At 46.0% G+C, this 23,100-nt stretch overlaps 1 protein-coding gene across 4 annotated transcripts in view; it reads right to left on the reverse strand.

Annotated features, from left to right (window-relative positions):
• The window catches only part of LOC135912333 (uncharacterized), a 140,747-nt gene that overhangs the window by 85,192 nt on the left and 32,455 nt on the right, over positions 1-23,100 (reverse strand). For all 4 annotated transcript variants that reach the window (XM_065444775.1, XM_065444761.1, XM_065444766.1 and 1 more), the window contains exons 6-8: positions 22,146-22,247; positions 16,583-16,615; positions 13,902-14,054 (exon numbers count right to left, since the gene is read on the reverse strand). In XM_065444775.1, coding sequence (XP_065300847.1) covers positions 13,902-14,054; positions 16,583-16,615; positions 22,146-22,247 — 288 coding nt within the window. The remainder of the gene's footprint in view (positions 1-13,901; positions 14,055-16,582; positions 16,616-22,145; positions 22,248-23,100) is intronic.

The following is a 23,100-nucleotide window of genomic DNA, read 5'->3' on the forward strand; positions in this document are numbered from 1 at the left end:
AACGTTTGGTTGCATACGGAAGTCGCACGTTAACAGCTGCCGAGAAAAAATTATACGATTACCGAGCAAGAGCGTCTCGGCATTGTTTGGCCGGTCCAAAAATTTCAGCCTTATCTGCACAGCCGCCACTTTACGGTCGTTACTGGTCACCACGCCTTGTGCTGGTTGGCGACGCTAAAGAATTTAACGGGACGTCTCGGCCGTTGGTTACTTCGTTTACAAGAATATGACTTCGAGGTTACCTACAAGGCTGTAAAGAAAGACCAGGATGCAGATGGTCTCTCTCGTTGTCTTCTACCACCGTCTTCAAACGCTGCTTGCTTACCACCTTCCGTGAGCAAACCGTAAACTGCGTCGTCTGCATTGGCTTCGCACGCAGCTCTCGACCGGCTCCCATCCAGCCATTCTCATACGTTCGCATCTTGCCAACGTAGTGACTCCTACTGCCACTCCGTTATGGAACGTATTCGCGGATCATCACGCCCACCTAACGCTTGGCTCCGTCGACAGTTGAAGAACTTTAAAGGGACACTAAAACGGAACAATAAGTCAGTTTAGTCTAATAAAGCATTGTTTGAGCACCCTGCAGGCAGTCATTTCAAAAAAATTGTTTGATTATTAGATTAGGAAATGAAGGTCCAAGTATCAGTAGTTGAATTTCGCGCCGAAACCCCAGCGCCGGTACGTCAGCGTGACGTCAGGGATTCCAAAATATGTTTTCGCATTTGGGCCCCGTTGGCTGAATAAAGGTTCCCGAAACTTGCCATGTTTAACAATTGGTTCCTTTAAAACGCGATGTAGTCACTATGTATCGCTATATACAATTAGTAGGCCCAAGAAGATGCCATCAAAACCCAGGACGTCACAGCCCCTAGGTGCGCGATTTAAGTAGGCGTCGCCACCCGTATTTCGTTCTTGCACTTTTTATGGCTTACCAAACGTCTTATCGTTGTAAGAGTGGTGTTTTTGGTGTTTTAGAACGGTAATTTACTGATGCAGAAAAAATAATTTTTCACTTTACTGTCCCTTTAAGATCGAACGTTTGGTGTTATACCGGTACGTGTTCCATCCCTAAGGACACCGTTGGGTTCCTGTCCTTCTCAGATCATTTCGGGCCCAGATATTGGAGACTTTTGACGACGATCCCACTGCCGGTCACTTTGGTTTCCATAAAAACTATGAGCGAATTGGCAGCCGCTTCTGTTGGCCTGGACTTGCAACCAGCCCAGCGAAATACGTGGCTTCCTGTTCGCTCTGTCAACACCGCAAATGACTGACCTCACCTCCGGCTGGACTGCTCCGACCTTTCCCGTGTCCTGAAGCTCATTTCGCAGTCGTTGGTATCGACCTCTATAGACCTCTGCCCTTAACCACTTGCGGTAAACGATGGATTGTCACAGCTCAAGACCACTTGACACGTTACGTTGGAACAGCCGCACTTTCTTCGGGATCCGCAGAGGAGAGAGAGAGAGAGCTTAAACTTTTATTTCAAATCAACAAGATTTGAGTCCGGCGTCTTTTTAGTGGGTCTGGGCACCCGCCGCGGACGCGGTTCCGAGACCTTGTCTTGAAGCGGCTTCCTCGGCTCGCTGGACGGCCCAGAGTTGTGCTGTCAGGTCAGAGGTTGCAGCCTTTTTCTTGGAAGCCATCTTTTTACGGCACGGAGCCCCACGTGTACTTTTGAGTGACCGCGGCAGGACCTTTCTGTCTAAACTTCTGGACGATGCTCTCCGTGCGTCCAGTACCATCCATAAAACGACGTCTAGCTACCACCCTCAAACTAATGGTCTCACAGAGCGCTTTCATCGCACGCTGTCCAATATGATATCAATGTACGTCCACCCTGACCGCACCAATTGGGATGTCATTCTACTGTCATTCGTCATTCGTCATCAGTTGGGATGTCATTCATCATTTTCTCATACAACACGGCCGTCCAACGCGCTACAGGGTACTCGCCCTTTTTGATTGTATATGGTCGTCAATCGATCACTATACTCGGCGTTTCTTTCTTCAATGTCCTCGTTTCCTCGTCCACATCAATGCGTGAGCATTTCGTTTCGCGCATTTTCCGGTGTCGCCAACGTGCCCGCCTCAACACCGATACCAGTCGAGAAGACCGCGAAACTCGCTATGATGTATACCACCATGTCGTTTTCTTCTACACTGGAGACGAGGTATTGCTGTGGACCCCAGTTCGCGCTCCTGGCTTATGCCAGAAATTTCAGCCCCGTTTTATCGGGCCCTACATTGTTCGGGAACAGACTTCGCCAGGAAACTATCGTGTCATTCCAATTGTTCTCCCTTTGGACGGCCGCTACCGTGCCACAGAGATTGCCCGTGTTTCGCGTTTAAAGCCTTTCACCTGGCGTGTGCCGCCATAACCAGCGGCCAGGTTGGCCGCTTCCACGTGCGGAGGAAATTGTGTGAGCATTACATTATACCTTCATCGTCTTCATCTGTGTATATTCATCATCATGGCCAGGGTCATCGTCTTCGGCGCGCAACCTGCTAAACAAACCGCCTATGTTTAACAGCTGTCTCGCAACACATACACGCATGCGCAGACTGTTCGCAAACCTATGTTATCCAGCAGTCGAACAATCTCGTTTCCGACTTGAAGAGCAAGACAGGTGTATCACTAATGCAACTTGCACCCTTCTTTCTATATAACAAGGTTCCATTAGCTCACATGATGTTTGATTTCTGCTTCTACCAATAATCTTAATCTCATGAAAGCCTGGTTTGTACATGCAAGCCTCGCAGCGCACTGTACAATGTGCCACGCCATATTTCATTAGATTTAGTTCGTGTTCCCTGGCTCCTTCATTATGCTGCGTCCAGTCTGTCCGATGAAGGGCTTGCCGCACTCAAGATGAATTTCGTGCACCACACCCGTGGCGCATTCCCCGTAAGACGCGCCATCTTTCTAGCCACAGCCTTGCCAACCGGTCTCCTTGCGAGTGGTTCTCGAGCAGAGTCTAACCAGTTGGATGGGGACAGAAACGGCAATAGATACGCCATACTGGCCTGCTACCTTCTTGAGGTTAATGGAGACCTTATGAACATAAAGAATCACTGCAGGTCTTACGGTTCTGGCATTTTATTCCTTCCTTGTGGCGCTGGTACCTTTTGCCTTCCGTAAAAGGGTTTTGGTGACTGATTTTCACCAGCGTGTCAAGGAACCGTGCTGGTTCAAGCCGCTTGATCTGATTATCGAATGAGGCCTGCATCGTGTGTGCACATGATTTCCTGAGGGCAGACTCCAAGAAGAGCATCGCAGTTCTACGCTTGACAATTTCGGAATGACAAGAATCATACGGCAATAACCCTTTCTTGGCACGGGGGAAATATTCTCAACAAGCTTGCCCGTCATCAAAAGTTCACCTTAAATCGAAAAATTGCAGGGTGTTACACTTTGGCACTTCGTGCGTAAACGAAAGCCCTTTGCCATTGTCCATAAATATGTTTGAAATATCGGCGCAGCTTTTCAGTGAGCCTTGTCTGTTAAAAATAATTAAAAAGTCGTCCGTATATCGGGAAACCTTTAAAATATTTAAAGTGCTTTCCCGTTTAAAAGCCTCATCGAGCAGGCGATCAACACTAGATAGGAATATGCTGCGCAGCAGCGGTGCAATACACGAACCAATGCAAATGCCGCATTTTTGTAAGAAGAGCTGTTTGTCTAAACAAATAAAGGTGCTATTAAGATCGGCTTCCAATAGCGTTAAAAAGTTATCACGCGTAACACCGGCTGCATCTTGAAAACCTATGGTGCTGTTTTCTTCTATGCACATTTTTACCCCAGCAAAAAGTACATTATGTGGAATTGAATAAGAAAGATCCCCAACATATACAGCAAAAGCATTGCCTAGGGATTCATTGTTTCGTAGAAATTGCACTATGTCTTATGAATTGCCTTTCGAGAAAAGGTCATTTACATTAACACATTTAAGCACCTTTAGTATGTGCCTACTAAATAAGAACTGCCACGTGTCTCTTTCGCTCACGATGCTCCTAAACGGCACATTGGGCTTGTGCATCTGTGCACTGAAAACTTTCTTTAGCGCTGTAGCTCTGACATTGTTCACCCATTAGGGACCGGTTTCTTTTTTCCTTGCTATCTTGAAATAAATTGAATTTATTAACTTACCTTTGTACAAATGATTCACATGCAAAAAATTATTACTCTTGCCTAATTAGTTTTTGAAATATAGCCCGTGACCATATTGTCACAGTGGGCCCTTACGCTACAGCAAAATACGCGAAGTGAAAAACATTTATTTCAAGCCATGAAACATCACAAAAAACATATATAGCGAATGCTCGAGCACTTATTTGGTGTGATATGGTTTAAGTCATGGAAAAAAAGAATTAAATTATTGGGTTTAACGTGCCAAAACCACTTTCTGATTATGAGGCACGCCGTAGTGGAGGACTCCGGAAATTTCGACCACCTGGGGATCTTTAACGTGCACCTAAATCTAGGTACACAGGTGTTTTCGCATTTCGCCCCCATCGAAATACGGCCGCCGTGGCCGGGATTCGATCCCGCGACCTCGTGCTCAGCAGCCCAACACCATAGCCACTGAGCAACCACGGCGGGTTTAAATCATGGAATACACATGCCGTCGTCATACTTTGTGTAATGTGTGCGCACTGCGCTGTTGCAATTATTTCATGCATACCTCCACCTCTTGCCATTAGGTATTGGTGCTACAAAGTGGGCCACTTGGTCATACCGTGTACCAGTCAGGACGTCACCTGTCTTTGGGATTCTGCGTTGACCAGGTCCTATATACTTTTTTATCTCATTGCATCAGGTTGCTTTGTGCAATTTGCCTGCGGAATTCCACCTGCGTTACGTTGAACCCTGTGCTACGAATTAGCACCCAAGCGTTGCTGATAGATACACCACAAAGTCAAGTGAAAATCGGCCACCACTACTTTTTGCCACGGATTACAATCCAATGGGTGCCTACATTTGCATCAATCTGGTCCGTACCTCCCATAAAACTTGTACTGAGCAACAGTGTTTCTTGCAGGCCACCTTGATTTGCTTCTTCTGAACGCGAGAGTACCTGTCTGCAGATGACATTGGCTCTACGCCGTGAATGATGGTTACGATGGTTACTACAGAATTGTCCATCCAGCGGACAGCAATTATCCCCTTGTCGCTCAGCACGGGCTCTTCTGCCCGCGAGGTTGGCGCTTGACGAATTGTGGTCGAGCGATAGGGCACTCTTTGGGAACACGGCTCTGCTTCACTGTGCCCGTGCCTTCGTAGCCCTGTGCCTTGATATGCCTGAGTAGCGGCATGCCTGTGAATAAATTATCAAAATAGAAAAAGAAAGGAAGGTCGGACGTCTCTGCTGCGAGTTCATCCACCATTTGAAGAAGTGGCGCCGCTGCTTTTCCGAAGTCCTTTTAATATTTTTCAGATGTTCCGGGATCCCCTGCTTGCCTTGATAGGCTTTGAAGTTTACAACCTATCCGTGCATTTAGGCACCATACTTTATACCCGAACCGGATAGGCTTTCCGCGTATAAACTGTTTACAGCCATGACGACCATAATACTCAATCATACTTTCGTCATAGCTCAGGTGGCGCACAGGTTGAAAGTGCTCCAGAAACCTTGCTTTCAACAGTGCCATCAATGGACGCAACTTTGCCAACTTGTCACTAAGCGTTAGGCTTACATTTCACACAGTGCAAGAATCGCATTACCTGTACGAAGCGATTTCCTCGCATAGCATTGTAGGCCATCGTGTTGTGCATATCCAAGACGCTGTCCCAATGGCACTTTTTCCCTGGCAAGCGGTTTGAGCCAGACAAAACGAGCGCTCCAAAAAAACCTAATTCTTCTTTGGTAACCTCCGTATCGGGCATATTGAAAAATAACGCATACTTTCTTGATTGTTTGACTAGCAGCTCCACGACGGCTTTGTCAAAAAAGATTTCGAACAACTCAACAGGTGAAAAGTCCTTGTAAGCAGCAAAGTTTGGGTAGGGAAATATGCCGGAGCTTTTCTGGAGATTACTGTTCGTCCACTTAGAAGCAGTGGATAATTTTGCAGGAATGGCCGCATCAACTACAGCAGAAGAAACCTCTCAGGTTCCGTCACCTGGCCCGCCGGGGTCGTCTTCCTCCGAATCGGATTCACCAATGCGGCGTCCGTCAGTAAAAACAGTTTCAGCGCCGGCTCATAGCTGCCTCCCGATTAGATTGTCAATGGGCCGGCTGAGTCTTCATCGGCCGACTCTTCATCCGAATAGGTGCTAGCCTCTCCCGGGTCGATATAAATCACTGACAAGTCGTCATCGTCTTCGTCGAGTATCTTCGCTATTTATTCCAGCTTCAACCTATTCAGACAATAAAATAAGGAATAACTACTCCGGTAACATGCCAGCAGCCGTGCAAGAGATGAGAATGCCGTTTTTTTTTTTAAATAAAATGTTATGTAACCTAAAGGCCCAGCGTGACCATATGGCAACGCACAAGATAACGCGCTCGTCATGGATAAATCAAACAATAATCTTTCATAAATGCTCATCGAAGGTCACATATTCAAAGAGCAATATGGAGGTAAGGATATCCGACTATTGCTCAAACAAGTAGTGAAAAAAAAAACATTACCCCTGGGAGTGATGCATGGCGACACTACTCGCACAACAACGGAGCCCCCCGCCCTTGCGAGGGGCTCCGACAAAATGACTGACACCTGCTGCCACTTGATATACATAAAGAGAACTATCATCTTTCTAACGGCATGTCAAAGGCGATTTTGGTGCCATTTCACTAATCTTAATTATTTGAAATGCACTGTGCAGACTAACGTGACCATATGGTCACGCTGGTCTTTAACGGGAATATCTTTGGCCAAATTGTCCAAGTTGAGCTCCTTACATAGCTTGACAACTTTACTCTTTACTTTTGATTCTAATCTCCTAGTCTGTACAAAGTTTTGTTTACAGCCCTTGCGGCCTTTTCATTGTACATTTCTCTACGAAGAACCACAAAACACCGCTCTTTATGTGCTTCCACAATAACCAGGTTAGGACCTCTGCCAAACGTTAGTCTTCCTCATAACAGCAGCATCACGGCTTGACCTATACCCTTAAACGTTTTTTCCAGACTATCCACACTATCAAGCAAACATCTTTCTTTGTCCTCCTGGGGAAATTTCCTATCCACATGTCTGTTTAACACTGCCACTTCATGCATGGGAACGCTGGCCTGATTGCTATATTTAGATCCTTTCATAAGAAGAGTTGACGTATCTTCCGAAATGCTGGCATTTCCCAGTAGCACCAGGTTGTTTATTTCGACCACTGTCTTCCTTCCAGTGTAGGCTTTGCGAAGCTGTCCTAGGGCTTGGTTGCATCAGTACTCCGTCACATGATGGACGACGGAGTACTGAATGAACGAGCCAGGGAACACGAACTAAATCTAATCAAAGGTGGTGTAGAACATTTGCCAACGCACTGCAAGGCCTGCATGTGCAAACCACGTTATCATAATATTAAGATTCTTGGTACAAACACAAATCAAGCATCACGTGAGTTAATGGAAGCTTATTATGTAAAAAAGAAAGGTTCAAGTTGCATAATCGATACATCTGTCTTGCTCTACAAATCGGAAACGAGATTCTTTGATCGCTGGGTAACGTAGGTTCGAGAACAGCCTGCGCATGTATGTATCTGCATATATGTTCCTGGTTTTTCCCCCAAACAAAATTAGTTGGAAGTGCCGCCTGGGTTGTCTCCTATGTGCCTTCCTTTTGTGTGTTTTAACTTCCGGCAAAAAACACGTCTTTTAGAAAGGGTTTTGTGTTTTGACTTGCCGCGTAACAGAATTATGTGTACTGGTATATTCAAATCACAATCCGACGTTATCATGTCTGTAGGTTGTGTGTAAATGGAACTTTACGATTTTTCTGACGCATCTTACCTTATGATATCCAATTACTTCAGTAACTTCCTTACGCTACATGAAGGGTCTGCTGATTAGGTATGCATGGTTCAAAATGATTTTTACTGAAATGACGGTCGACGCTGGGTGCCGACGCCAGATTTTCTTAAACGCGGGGCCCTTAACACTCTCGCGTTAATATTACAGTGCCGGAAACGATGATTTCAGGAGGCGAGCGTCGACACGAACATGACGCTACCTCCACGTGCCCCGGTCTAGCCTCCGCAAACGAAATTCGTTCTCTGCGTTCTCGCGAGCCGGAGCGAGAGTATCGCGTGCTGTATACGTCAAGGACCCCGCCTTCGTTTTTTTTTTTTCATCGCCTTTCTTGCTGAGCGGCGCACTTCCGCTGACGGCCTCTCGCGCGAGCTGTTGGCGTTTAGGCTGTTTCGCATGGCGCGATCGGGGCGAAAAAAATCGTTCTGCCGCGCACGTCGCAGAGCGATTTCCGTCGCAGCGATGCGTAAGGTTGCTGCCTGCATCGTTAAATAAAAACAATATGGAAACTAGTCAAATATTTGAATCCTCCTATTATTATTAGATAATAGAAAAAGTACACCATTTTTTTACGTTTACAAGCCTGGAGGCATTACGACAGCTTGCAGATGCGGTGAGTAAGCCGCTGCAGAACACCGAAGATATGAGCATGCGCCTTGTGCGGCACCGGTGGGGTGGTTCCGTTTAGTACACTTTACTTTCGTTGTTACTATGGGAGCCAGAACTTTTCCTGGAGGAGTATTTGCTTTTGCAGAAGAACATGCTACTGTCGAGTGTGCATGTATAAGCAGCTGGCACAATTAGTAGCGATGAAGAGGTTGACGATGGTGACGATCGAGTGGGTACGTGCCTTATGTTGAAGCGGCGTCCTTCTCCCGACATGGATAGCGTACAGCTTCTCCTTTTAAACGAATTGTGTAAGCGGAAGAAAAGAAAATGTTTATCAAGCTCCTAAGATACAGGCGCTGGTGGGTACGCCCTATTGAAACATAACTAAAATTGCCGCGCAACACTGGTCCACAGAGCTACCAACGCGTGGTTAAACAGGAAAGCGCCTATTTCGACGGCGCTTTGTTTCGTCACACGTTGCCCCTCCCACATCACGCCGATCGCTGCGACTCAGCGACAGCGCGACCAACTCGTTGGAATCCAGCCGCGGAGAGCACACGACGTCGCGGCAGTCGCTGAGCGACGGAAGTCGCTGTGTCGCTGACTGAAAATTGCACCATGTGAAACAGCCTTTTGTCTCGCTTCGCGCAGCGTATCAATTTGCGCGATGTGCACGGGGCACCTTACTAAGCCAGTGCTGCACGAATACTGAGGCAAGCGCAAGCGGATCCCAGAGCATGATAGCGCACGGGAACACAGTTTAATATCACATAGCTTCACTCTCTGCGCACGCGACTGCACGACATGGAAACAAGCTGACAAAAGGAAAGTAAATATCTCTCGCTACGGTACCAAGCAAAACAAAGACACGCGAACATTCGGTTTGTAGGCTTTGTATAATTCGTCCATTGAAGCAACAGATCAAACAAATACCTGCTGTCGCCTCGAATAATTCTCTAAGTCACCCGCCACTATGAGCGACGCCATAGCAGTGCCGTGTATGCAGGCGCACTTAATTGTGCGACATACGTCGACTCTTCGGCTGGGAGCGATGCACCCGTGACGAGAAGGGCAGACGGGTTTTGCTTTGTAATTGAAGCGCTTTCCGCGGCGCACAGGGACGTAATACTTGGCAGACGCGATCGTTAGCGCGCATTCTATGCACTTCCCTTGCCAGCTCACGATGGCCAGAGCTGATGAGGGGCCCTTTAATAATTTCTCTTACCTTGCGGACTACAAAGTTTTCTTAATATTTCAGAAAGCCAATTCGTAAAGTTGTGCTCAAAGGCTCTGGATGACAAATTTCTCACTTTATTGACAAGTTATTCTCATCTTTACACCGATCCTTGTTGCTCCATTGAATATCGTAAGTAATAGACGAAATATGTTTTATCTCTCTGAAGACGACCTCTATTCTCATTACGAGGTCGCGATTACTGAAATGCAATTGCGAAGGTCAAGACGGACATTCAGGGGAGCATGAGAGCATAGCCAGCGCTAAATGTGTGCCAGTCAGCCGCGAAAGCGTTTCAAGAGGCTGGTGAAGGTCTGCAGGGACGTGAGTTCTCTGTGATAACCTTTGAGAAACATAAATTTGCATAAGATGAAGGGCTCAATATTTGCAAAATAAAAAGAAAAAGCGCTTCAACTGCTAGTCGGTGCAGCGATCACAACAACCATCATAAGCAGATTGTTCTTCCATTAAAAAAGTGAAAAAATGGAAAAGCAGATGTGAACTGCCTCGGCTGCTCTTTGTTTACAAAACTTCCCTGTGATTATTAACAACTTGTTTTAAACATAGATAGTCGAGCAGTACGAACTAATTAAATGAAAACAGCACGGAAAAAACAAACACGCTAAGAGAGGAAGTGGTACTAAAGTGCCGAAAGTTACATAAAATTTGTTTACATAGGCGCTAAAATATATCCATGCAAGAGCAACGTTTTGGCTACAAAAAGCAAACACTACAAATCAGCGTCAAAATTAACCGTGCTTCCCTTGTGTTCAAATCTATTCCTGAACATACTGCCTTATATGGGTATGAAGTGCAATGACATTGTTCCCTAATCGTGGAAATACTGATTCGAAAATTCTACGTCAGTTCAGCTACAGCGGTGGTAAGAAAATTAGTAGTGGCCCCAGCTCTGACATTAACTAAATCAGATCAGCATACGAATGCCTTCTTTTTCTGGTCAGAAGCGTTTAGACACAGGCCCAAACAATGAAACGTTCCTTTCCTTCGAGCGCTTCCTAACCTTTCGTGAGGCCTCCTTACAGCGAAGGACCGATGGAGGAAGCAAGCATACTCTGAAAGCTCCCTTCACCCGTCCTCACGTAAGGAGCGGCTGCCGCCATGCCTGGGTTCGAGATTATCTCTTAAAAGCTTTAGGCGAACACCAGAACACCACTATTCAATAAAAAAGGTTGTATCGTCGCACAATCTCTAAGTTGATGAGCTAATATAGAGAAGCGTGGACGCTATTTTTTAGTTTTGTTTACTAAATCTAAAGAAGCAGTGCATTACAGTGCGAAACTTGATGTGCTCCAGCAACGCTGGCACGCCGGCGTCGTGCAACGCCTAGCAACGCCTAGCAACGCTTCGATGCCGCACACTTGAATGAAACGAACGTGCCTGGCAAAACGTACCGTGCTCGCACTTCTCCGAAGGTGGGCGACAGCACGCACGCGCAGCCAAACGTCACGTGGTTAAGCAGTGAGGCGAAGCGCTCGTTCAGGGCCAGGAGCGGCGTAAGGACGCATGAAGGTAGCTTGGCCCAAACAATAAAACGTTCCTTTTAGGGGTGTGCGAATATTGAAATTTTCGATTACGAATCGAATACGAATAAGGCGAAGAACTCTCTTCGAATATCGAATCGAATATCGAATACATGTGTAGTATTAAAAAATTGCAAGAGAGGTAACAATAGCTTTATTACCCTTTTAAAAATAACATTGCATTTTACAAGGTTGCTTCAAATTAAAGAGGTACTCAATTATAGATAATGGACCCAGGTAATGCCCTCAGTCAGGTAAAACGCTTGTTACAGATTGTCATGAAGGAAAATTAACTGCTCAATATGGCCAGAAAGTAAACGCTCTCTATGCACTGTCACATTTCTACCGGTAGAAAAGACTCTTTCACTAGGAACTGAAGTGGCAGGGATCGCCAAGTACTTCCGGGCGAGTGCACTTAAAAGCGGGTACCTGAAGCGGCCAATGGACTGCCACCACTCACAAAGATTCATGCCCCTTTCCAGAAGAGGCTTTTGCGCGTAGTCTGTAACTTCCCTCTCAGGGGCAGATGCCAAATGTGTCTTCTCTTTGTTCATCACTAGATCGTCAAAAGCATTCCATACACTCGATGCCACCAGTGGACACGAAGTCGACGCTGGCACGGCGGTGTCCCCATGGTGTTCCACGACGGCTTCCTGGAGCTCCCTTGTCACAAGGTTTTTCAGCCAGATCATCTGACCAGATGCCTGATGAACTGTGGCCATAAAGCGCGGATCAAGAAACATGCCTAGGCTGGCCACTTCATCAAATTTCCACTCCGCACAAAGAGCCTTGATACATTTTGAATCAATGTTAGCAAACCCTGAGTTGCCTTTGCAACCTTCAAGGCAATGGGGCATTCCAAAATAATTGGAATTATAAAGCTTGGTGAAAAAGTAACCGAAACTGATCATGTCTCAAATGCCTGAAGCAGATAGACTGAAACAGAGCATACAGATAATGAGCGGATCATGCGAAGTTCTCAGTTAATAAACATGTTCTTAGGAGAATGCGGAGCAAGCATACAATTGGTTAATTGCTCAATTATTCGCAGTCTATCCGAATATTCGCGGTTTCCACCGTTATTCGGCCGTCCTCGGATATTCGTGAATTTCCGAACATGCACTTCTCGAATCGAATACGCTTCGAATATGGAAAATATTTGATTCGTATTCGAAATTCCGAAAATTCGCACACCCCTAGTTCCTTTCCTACGAGCGCTTCCTAACCTTACGTGAGGCCTCCTTACAGCGAAGGACCGATGGAGGAAGCAAGCGTACTCTGAAAGCTCCCTTCACCCGTCCTCACCTAAGGAGCGGTTGCTGCGTGCCTGGGTTCGAGATTATCTCTTCAAATCTTTCCGCGAACACCATTATTCTATTAAAAATGTTGTATCGTCGCACAATCTTTAAATTGAATAGCTAATATAGAGAAGCGTGGACGCTTTCTTCTAGTTTCGTTTACTAAAGTTAAAAAAAAGTTGCGCATTACAGTGCAAAACTTGATGTGCTCCAGCAACGCTGGCACGCCGGCGTCTTGCAACGCCTAGCAACGCCTAGCAATGCTTGCATGCCGCACGCGTGACTGAAACGAACATGCCTGGCAAGACGTACCATGCTCGCGCGTCTCCGCAGGTGGGCGACAGTGCGCATGCGCAAGCGAATGCCACGTGGTTAAGCAGTGAGGTGAAGCGCTCGTTCAGGGCCAGGAGCGGCGTAAGGACGCATGAAGGTAGCTTTGGAGCTACCTTATGCTGAGGAAGCACCAAGGAAGCCTTCACCGAGGGCCCCTCAGTAAGGAAGCTTTCAGAGTGACATAAGGTAGCCTCACCCCAATGAAGGCTTCCTTAGTGAGGTAAGGAAGATTTCATTGTTTGGCTTCTTATGCTGAGGAAGTACCAAGGAAGCACCAAGGAAGCCTTCACCGAGGGCGCCTCAGTAAGGAACCTTTCAGAGTGACATAAGGTAGCCTCACTGCAATGAAGGCTTCCTTACTGAGGTAAGGAAGATTTCATTGTCTGGCCCACAGTCTGGCTGCTGCTTGTATTTCACAAAGAATATAAGGGCAATTCGAAGGAAGTGTTTTGACGCAAACGCAAACAACTTTGTATGGAAAAATTTATACATCATTTCAAGAAAGGAAGCACAATTTTGAGGCACTGAGCATTCCTAGGACACAGGTTCAAGCCAGATTGAAATATTTGGCGCCCACGTGATGTAAATCTGCTTGTGGCAAGGTGCGCAACCTGAGTCGAGGATCTCGGGGCTATGCTTTTCACGCTCTCCGAGAGTAGACCGACAATTTCCGCTTAAGGAGTACAGATCACTACAACAAGCCTAGTCAAAAAGATGCAATATTTTTGCCTTGCTACCTCGCCACGAAACTTTACTTTATTTGGTGGCATGGCACAACGAATACTTTTAGCGAAGTGCCGCGAAAACATGCACACGGCAAAACACGTCCGTTTGCTGTTGGGTTTTCTAAAGGTATTGGCGATAAAACGGAGCACGTCGCACTACCAGCTAGCCCTGACTTTCTAGTAAATCTCACCGGGAGTGATTTCGACCGTGGCCATGTACGAGTGAACCGGGTGAGGCTGCGCCGGTTTTGTGGCGAACTTCACAATGAAAAAGTCGCAGGTGTCTGGTGGCTGCACGGACAGGAACTCGGCTGCTCCTGTCTGGCACAGCAGTCCGGTGACGTCTGTAATTCATGAGACGTGTGCGCAGCCCCTCAACAGGTTGCAGAACGTAGCCACACTACTGCCTGCTTTTTCAAATAAATGTACCCCACTTACCGCTTTAAGAAACAATCACGCGAAATACAAGCTATTGCGACATAATACGAACCTGTAATAGTTCAATCTTGCTTAAACGGATACCTAAGAAAGAACGTACAAACGAGATAGTGGTGGGCGCATGTACCTTAAAGATTTTGGCTACTACAACATAATAACCAGTCATGTCTTCACCGGAATAGCTTTGTGCTAAGAGAGATCTGCTTGCATAACATAGGAACCGAAGAGCCAGCCTAACGACCTTTGATGAATTTTCCTCCATAGAGATGGCTCGAGCAACCACTAATACTTCGAAATTTATTATGGTACGTCAACATATCGGTGCAGCCAGTTGGATGCAAGATTTGAAGAAAGTAAGAGTAAATTTTGACTTTTGTTTTGCTTCGGCAGTAAACGTTGCTCGGCAAAAATAGAAATCAAGTTTCGGATGTCTGGATTACTGGTCTCCACTAATGTAATCTACTATTTCTTTTGCGCTTCTCGAAAGACCGTGCCAACCTACCTAGCCTTCCTATAGACGAAAGATGACAGAGCCCGCATGAAATTCTTCTGCATACATGTCAGAAAGCGAGGCATAACTGGAAGCTCCCGCTTCCACTTCTGAAAGCATATTCTAATCACGTTGTAAACGTTCACGACTAGTCACAATTAACTAATTACTATTACTTGATTCTTACTGCATCCAGACGTAAATAACAATTCTACCTCACAATCATTGTAGACTTTCATCTGCAGGCAACGCCAAATCTGCGAAAGCATACCAAAACCTTAGAATACCACATGTTTCCATCCCCATTAAACAGGTTAAGCTCTCAAAATCGGAAATTTGATGATTCGAATAGCATTTGCTATTTGGTTCAAGAGTTCACTATTTGGAGTTCTGGTATTTATTTCTGTTCGTATATAATAGATAACATTTATTGGTGTCCACAGGGTGAAGCACATGCAGGTTCTAACTATTCTAAACTATTCCACAGTAGGGGGGGGGGGCGCGGTTCTTCCGCGGTCCAATGGTTCGAGACACACCGCATGACTATACATAACTTATGCGCAAAATACCTCCACTGTTTTATTAACAATGATACACTATTAGGAAACATAGGAAGTTGTTTCCACAATTTATTAAAAAAATATTCATTTGACATTCTCACCATGTTTATCTCCTTTTAAAATTAAAGGAGACGCTGTGGTAAAAAAGAAAACTTCAACGAACACAACACTTCACGTATAGAAGAGTACGCATTTGGGCTGGCTGGTTCATAATTACGAGCAGTGAACAGCGTGAAACAACAGGATGAAGCGAGGGACGCAGACCACCGCGCTGCCTAGCAACCAAATGCACTTATTCTTTCAGTCAGCATATATACGGTCTTCTACAGCTACCTCAAAGCACAAAAGCTACGGAAATTCGGCCTGCGCAGGAGTACTAAATTTCAGTCAATGATATTGGAAGGCTATACCCTTCGGAAGGAGAGGGCTTACACATGCTTCGCCACTATTATGAATGTGAAAGGCTTCGGAAACAAGACATACGCGTTCATCACGATATTTTGACAAATAGGTCACATCCCTAAAAGACGGCTTGCAGCCGCATTCATTGCAACGCAGTGATAAATTACTATCTCTAGTTTGTTTTTGAGCCTTGTCTGAGTGTTCGCGCATACGGTTGAACCACGGACTTGATACTTGACGCACCGACGCATTCACGCGCGCCTGGACGCAAACACACAAACTCAGGCACACGAAATAAAAAAAAATATCAGTGCGCTTCCACTCTTTAAAGAACGATGATCAGCGAAGCTGTGTACGTGGGCCCCTTAATCACAAACTGCACCTCCACCGCGGGTCGGTTCTGCATAGCACTATCTTCGGGAACCGGCCCACGTATGGGCAGTGCTTAACGGCTGCTTCCCCTCCGCCGCGGGTGGGGCCTGTATTGCATTATATTTGGGATCGGACCACGTAATGGGGAGTGCTACACACACACACACACCACGCGTGTGTGTGTGTGTGTGTGTGTGTGTGTGTGTGTGTGTGTGTGTGTGTGTGTGTGTGTGTGTGTGTGTGTGTGTGTGTGTGTGTGTGTGTGTGTGTGTGTGTGTGTGTGTGTGTGTGTGTGTGTGTGTGTGTGTGTGTGTGTGTGTGTGTGTGTGTGTGTGTGTGTGCTTTCCTAGCACGCGAAATGAGGTATAGCTTCTTTGAAGATGAGGGTGTTGAACGGGTCACATATGTCTTGGGAACGTGTACATCAGCGCTTGCTACAATATAGCATAGTTGGTAGTTACCCGTTGTGTTGTGCTTAGCCCGTCTTTCTAGATGTGTTCATTCTGCGCTACAAACATTGAATGTAATTTACCAACGCACCGACATTTCAACCAATCGGTATTGTCTATCTGAGTGAAATGAAGGGAAGTGAATCAACAAAAATACTCACTTTTCTTTTGGTAGCTTGGATCGAATGGTCTGTCTGAAATATAGTAATGATATATCCTGGTGTATGACCGAAGAAAGCAAACAACTATTCAGACAATCGTAGTACGGCAACTAGCATTGAAGTGAAGAAATAAAATAGGAGAAATAATTTTTTATTAAAACTGTGGAAATATTCATGGATAAAGGGTAAACTTTCCTTCTTAAAGGGCCCCTCACCAGGTCTGGTCATGTTGAGGTGACAAGCGCAGAGCATACATTGCGTGATAATGATCGTGGCTGCAAAGTATTACATCCCTACGCACCACGGAAAGATTTGAAATTTCAAAGTGAACGCGGTTTTTCCTTCTCCTCGCGGCCACCGCGCTTCAAGCCGGAGGATGACGTACTCGCGTCCCCGCGCCTACGTACTCGAGTCCGCAGTGTGACGTCTTTCTTCATGACACGTGACTTCGAGAATTATTCAAGGCACCATCTATTATTTGTGCGATCTCTTGCTCGAATGGACAATTTGAAGTCTATAGAAATAATAACACACAAACGGAATGTCTGCGTCTTTTTTGCTTTACTTCGTACCAAAGCAAGAGATGTACTTCCGCTTTGTCTGCTTGTTCCCACGGCTGTGCGGTCACTGTGCCGGTACCGAAACTATGCCATTTTCTACCGTGTTCCAGTGCGTGATAATGCTCTGCGATCCGCTTGTTCTGCCTCAGTATTCGCGTAGCACTGAATTATACCGCTAGTCATGTGTTCTTGTGCACGGCGCGCAAAATCGTGCGCTGCGCGAACGAGACAACAGCTCGCGCGCAACGCCGCCAGCGTAAGTGCGTAGCGTCGAAAAACAAAAGCGAGGAGAAAAAGAAGTGAAGGCGGGGCCCATGACGTATGTGTCACGCGACCCTCGAGGTCCAGCATGAGAGAACGCAGGGAAGGAATTTCGCTTGCGAAGGATAGACGGGGCGAGAGGGAGTCTCGCTATGTAGTGGAGCCCGCCTGCTGAAATCATAGGTTCGTGGCACTGAAATATTTCTATCTCGGCTATTAATGAGCCCACTTGAAAATTTTTTGTGGCAGAACGCTCCCTGGAGGACTCGTAAGAGCTTCCACCGTATAACCAAAATTTGCAATGTGGCCTAGTGAGGGGACCTTTCGTCTTTAATAAAGACGAGAAAGTAAATGAAAGCTCGAAAAGAGCAACGTTCCTTGACTTGACGCGTACGTTTTCAGCAACAGTACTTTCTTTGGATTTTTAAAGCGCCGCTCGTAGGCGCCTGTTCCTGCGTGGAGCGTAGGCGTAACCAAGCCAACGAGCACAGCGAAGGATCATAGCGAACGAGCACAGCTGAGTACAGCGGAGCGAAGTACGGAATAAAAAGTGACGATGGCGATGAGAGCGTGAGGAGGAAAGTGGAGGAGGAGAGTGCTGCGGAAGAATGAGGCGGAAAGCGGAGGAGGGTATCACGAAAGCATGAGCAAAAAAAAAACATAGCGTTGCGCAAGACAAGCTCTGCGGTGACGACCGCTACCAGATGGCCCCAGAGTAAGCACCGTCGTCAGCTCACCGATGGCATGCGGCGAGCGCATGCACCGATACGAAATATGGCAACCAAGCGCTGCATGAGCGGAGGTGTGTCTGCGGCGGCTGCTGTGGATCTTGCCCACGTGTCACCTACGCACCGCCACTCACGATCTCCGGAATAGCGAGGCAATTGCACCAGACTTCACTCCGTTGGCAATGTGCCGCGCGAGACAGATTGTCCAAACCAGATAATACATCGCGAAATGAAAACACATATAGACCTGCGCTCAAATTTTGCACTAGGGAGTATCCTAATCATCGGTGAATTTTTTTTCTTTTAGCCAAACGGAGATGTTTACGGGCCGCGGGGTATTAGAGTACGTTCAGTTTGCTATAAGTTTCGGATCCAGTCAAATTATAATTATATTTTTCAAATTGGTAGTTGCCCGCTGTGTGCCGGCTAGTAAAGCCTGAAAACAGCACTGGTTGTGAACCGAACACGAGGCTGTGTTTCCAAACTGCGGAGATATTTGGCTTTTTCCCTGGTCCAGCGGTGTGTAAATATTTACAGTTTGCTGCAAATCTATCATCTAAAAATGACAGTTGAATTAGTAGTCATGAATTCATTGTTACGACCTTCGCGAAGCACTCAACGCACACACACACGAACAAGGAAAGAAACGAAAAAGCAAACAGCATAGACTTCCGACTCAGTTTATTCGAAACTCATTACTGCTTGAAGCGCGAGAGGACCATAGTTTTCTTGATAAATAATAAGGCAAATCCAGACCAATATTGAATGCGACAGACCCCCTAGTAGTGAAAAGCTTCGGTCTCTTTCTTTATCGTTTTCTGGTTTTAAAGGCCTGTTTTGTGCACACCTATAACGTATGCGTGAATAAAGCTATACCACTCTGCGACTAATTCAAAAGCGCTATATGGGTCTCGTGTAAGCGTTGCTGACGGCATAGCCGGATTCGAATGGGCCTCATGTAGCAGGAATGCTGCTAGGATAACCCTCTCATTGCATCAGTTAGTTTAAATTCTGTTTTATTATTCCTGTGTAGTTCTGCCTGAACGCTCTGAAACGGACTTTCGAATGTGCGATATGTTCCAGCATTCCGTCCGGGATGAAAAAGTGCGCGATTTCTAGCTCAGACAACTCAAATGCACCGTTTTTACTTTTCTGACGAGTCACCTCCAACTTGTGAGGCCACGCGCAACTCAAAACGTTTATAAGTTTGGCAAAAAAAGCTACGGCAATTCTGAAAATTGTCTATTAACGCCTAAGCGTTTATTGGTTCGGCTGTGACTTCGTTTTTGCTTAGTTTTGCTTACTTGGTTTTCCAAGCTTATACGCGCCTACCCATGGCCTTTCCGGTGGCAAAGAATGATTTGCCGTTAGTATACAATTGTCAGATTTTCTCGCCGCATCCGGCCCCTTCAATTAAACCGTACCAATTGAGCCGGAACGCCGACCATGAGCGGGCCCCGACGGTGCAGAGTGGTCGAAAGGAAACACCACGTCAGGCGTTTCGTGAGGGGAGAGTGCTATGCCGTGTCACCCTCGCGGTCGCTCTCGCAAGCCTGTGTCATGCTCGCCTTCCTTAACCTGGCAAGCTCTCGCATGCATTCTGGATGCGCCTCGGTAAGTGAAAACGCGCCAAGACTCTCAACGCACTCGCTTGCCAGCGGCGAGTTCATTTCATAACTCGAAGGACGCTCATCAGCGTTCCCTTGGATATTCGGCCACCACAACATCTCAAGTTGGCTTACCTTCAAATTTCAGTTAGCCCAGCCCCCAATTTAAGTTGGCCCACTCCCAGATTTCAACTGGGCCCATCTCCAAGTTTAAGTAGGTCCACCGCCAAATTCCAAGTTGGCCCAACCTGAGATTTCAGTTGTACCGACCCCAAGTTTCAAGTAGGCCCAATCCGAAATTGACGTTAGCCCACCCCCAAATATCAGTTGGGCCACCCTCACCTACCCGCGAACTTCAAGTAGACTCACCCGTAAGATTAGTTGACCCACATGCAGATATCAAGTTTGCCCAAACCCAAATTTCATTTGGTCCACCTCCAAATTTCGAGTAGACCCAACCCCGAATTTCACGTTGACCGACCCCCAAATTTCAGTTGGCCTAGCTACCCCTACATAATCTCCCCCAAGCATATTCTAAGGAGCTCTATAAACCTCTATGGGTATTCTTCTATTATTTTATTTTTTTGCTTTACATTCTTCCTTATTGATTATTGATAAAAAACTGCGAAGGATCTACATGAACACTATAATAACGATTAAACACCTGAATTCTGAAAATTGCTTGTGCAGATACAAGACATAACACTTTTCGCGCGACAGGACTGAGGAGCTCTCTAAAGAATGCGTACGCATTAAAATGTGAATACAGGTACGGACCCCGAGACATTCTACCAAGTAGTTTTCCCGTCTAAGTTCTTTAAATATTGACATTTCACTTTAGGAAACGAAGTTATACGACAGTAATTCGAGTGATGTGCCTAAATTTTAATTCTCTGACTGAGCAGGGCAGTTCAAAGAAATTTCTGAGGAGCATATGGTGTGTAAGGTTACCAACGCGTAACAAAATACACAATTTTCAACATACATTTTCTCAGAGGGTGTTCTAGAATAGCCCGCGTCAGAGAAAGTGAAGCTTCATTTATTTATAAGCTGTTGTATTCCATTCACAAGAATTAAACAATGACAAAGATAATATAAAAGAGTATGACGGACCTCACAGACATTATGCGCTAATTATGCAATAATGTAGCCCCATTCGGGAAGCAGTACGTCGTATGAACAAGAGAATCAGCGACAAAAGGCAATATCAATTTCTTTGTGCAGGAGAGACTCAAATCATGCTACACGAGATGTAAATTATCGCACGGCAATATATTTCTCCAGTCAGTAGGTATTCGCATATACTTTGTGTTTATGGTGCTTTTTTTAGCGCGATGATGCAAACGTGCTGTTTGCTTCCGTTGAAATACACTTGCCGGCATTCCTTGTACATGGTCTTTTGTAGTCCTGTGCCTACTTTTATATTAAACGAGAACGGCGACTGATGGAATGAAATGAGGTGCGCATTGGTTTGTATGGAGGCGCTTCTGAATGCGTTTAGGATAGTACACTCTGCGGTTTTACGTACAAAACACACTATTTGATTATGACGAATGCCATGGGGGGGGGACTCCGGAATAAGTTTCCCCAGCTGGCGATTGTTAATGTACGCCTGCAGAATAGTACATGAGCGTTTTCGGTACACCAGCGAAATGCAGCCGCTGCGGCCGGAATTTCATCCCGCGACTTCATGCTTACGGCGCAATGCCACAGCCGCTAAGCCACAACGGCAGGTGGCGGTCACAAGAAGCGACAACACACCAAAATAAGGCATCAAAGCAGAGTAAAACAATCGGGTTTTTGCTTTTTGAATCAAACTGTATGTTGAGTGGTTAAGGAGGAGATATACTTTGAAATCCTAACAGATAGTTAAATAAAAAGTTACATTACTGCATTCCGGGTCAATCAACCATGAATCCGAGGCTGTAATGTTTGCTACCATTGCCTATGACGCTCTCATGATTTCCTATGACACACTTTTCTGTCGAACCACCTCAAAGAGAAGATTTCACGCGAGATATCAAAGGTGCATGTACACCATGTACCTCATAAATTTATCAACAACTCCGAAAGCGTGAGCCACATTGGAGTGGCCTTGATAAAGAAAATATAATTTTTTTTTAAGTTGGCGCTACGCTTAGCCGTTTCTCCTTTAGGCCATCGTACAATCGCTATCGAACATTTGATCATGCCTCTTCCCAGCATAGTTATACTTAATCACTCTCATGGCCTCAAATGAAAATTAAGAACGCTACGCGGCATTTTTTGTGCCACTGTGCTATAAGACGGCGCACTTTGCACAGACATTTTGCGTACTGCTTAAATGAAAGGAAGGTAATTTCCTGATTCCATTACACAAATTCGATTTGTAACCTTAAGTAAATATTTCCGTGGCATGAGCGCTTACACGTGGTCGTTGATGGCGTTGTTGTTGAGGCCGGCGTTGTTGTTGAGGCCGGCGTTAACGTGGACTCACTAGTGGTGCTCTGTTTCTTGGGTGGATTGCGCTCTTGAAAGAAATGAAAGCAAGAGTTATTCGAATTAGGCGATGTCCTTCATATTCCAGGAATGCCACAGAGCAATTATATTGTTACGGAGAGATCTGCCATAAAGAAGTTCGTTTGCAGTACATACAACGAGGCTAAAAGCGAGGTCACAGAACAACAACAGTAGCGGACGATAGAAACTTCGTCCTCCTTTTGTCCGGTGAAGAGCTCAGCATCTTCTATATCCGCAGGAAGACGCGCTCATAACACTGCTCTCAGGAGACAAAAGCACCAACTGGGTGCAGGTAAAAGGTCACTACCTGTAAAAACTAAAAAAAATTAAATTAAATTGGGGGATTTGACGTGCGAAAACCCCGATCTCATTATGAGGCCTGCCGTATAGCGGGGGACTCCGGAAATTTGGACCACCTGGGGGTCTTTAACGTGCACCTAAATTTAAATACACGGGTGTTCTTGTATTTCGCCCCCATTCAAATGCGGCCGCCGTGGTCGGGATTCAATCCCGCAACCTCGGGCTTAGTAGCCCAACACCATAGCCACTAAGCAACCACGGCGGGCCGTGTGAAAACTAGAACACGAGGTATTAAGGGGTGTCCGAAAAATGACACGGATTGAAGCGAAGAACCTGTACAATGTCCGTGCGAGGATTAGCACATGATGCCGAAGGCTGCAGTCAAACAATTTCATAAGTGACTGCAGTCACTTGGCGGTACACACGATATGCCTTGTGTACTGGAATAGAAGTTTCTCGGAAAGCCCGACCTAGTGCTGGGGGCCAAAACAGTACGAGCGATCGGTGTACAATGTAAGCGGTCCTGTGGTGGCTGTTGTAGCAGGACTGTTTATATATTTCGG

This window comes from Dermacentor albipictus, chromosome 1 (assembly GCF_038994185.2).
Source record: "Dermacentor albipictus isolate Rhodes 1998 colony chromosome 1, USDA_Dalb.pri_finalv2, whole genome shotgun sequence".
In the NCBI taxonomy this organism is placed as follows: domain Eukaryota; kingdom Metazoa; phylum Arthropoda; class Arachnida; order Ixodida; family Ixodidae; genus Dermacentor; species Dermacentor albipictus.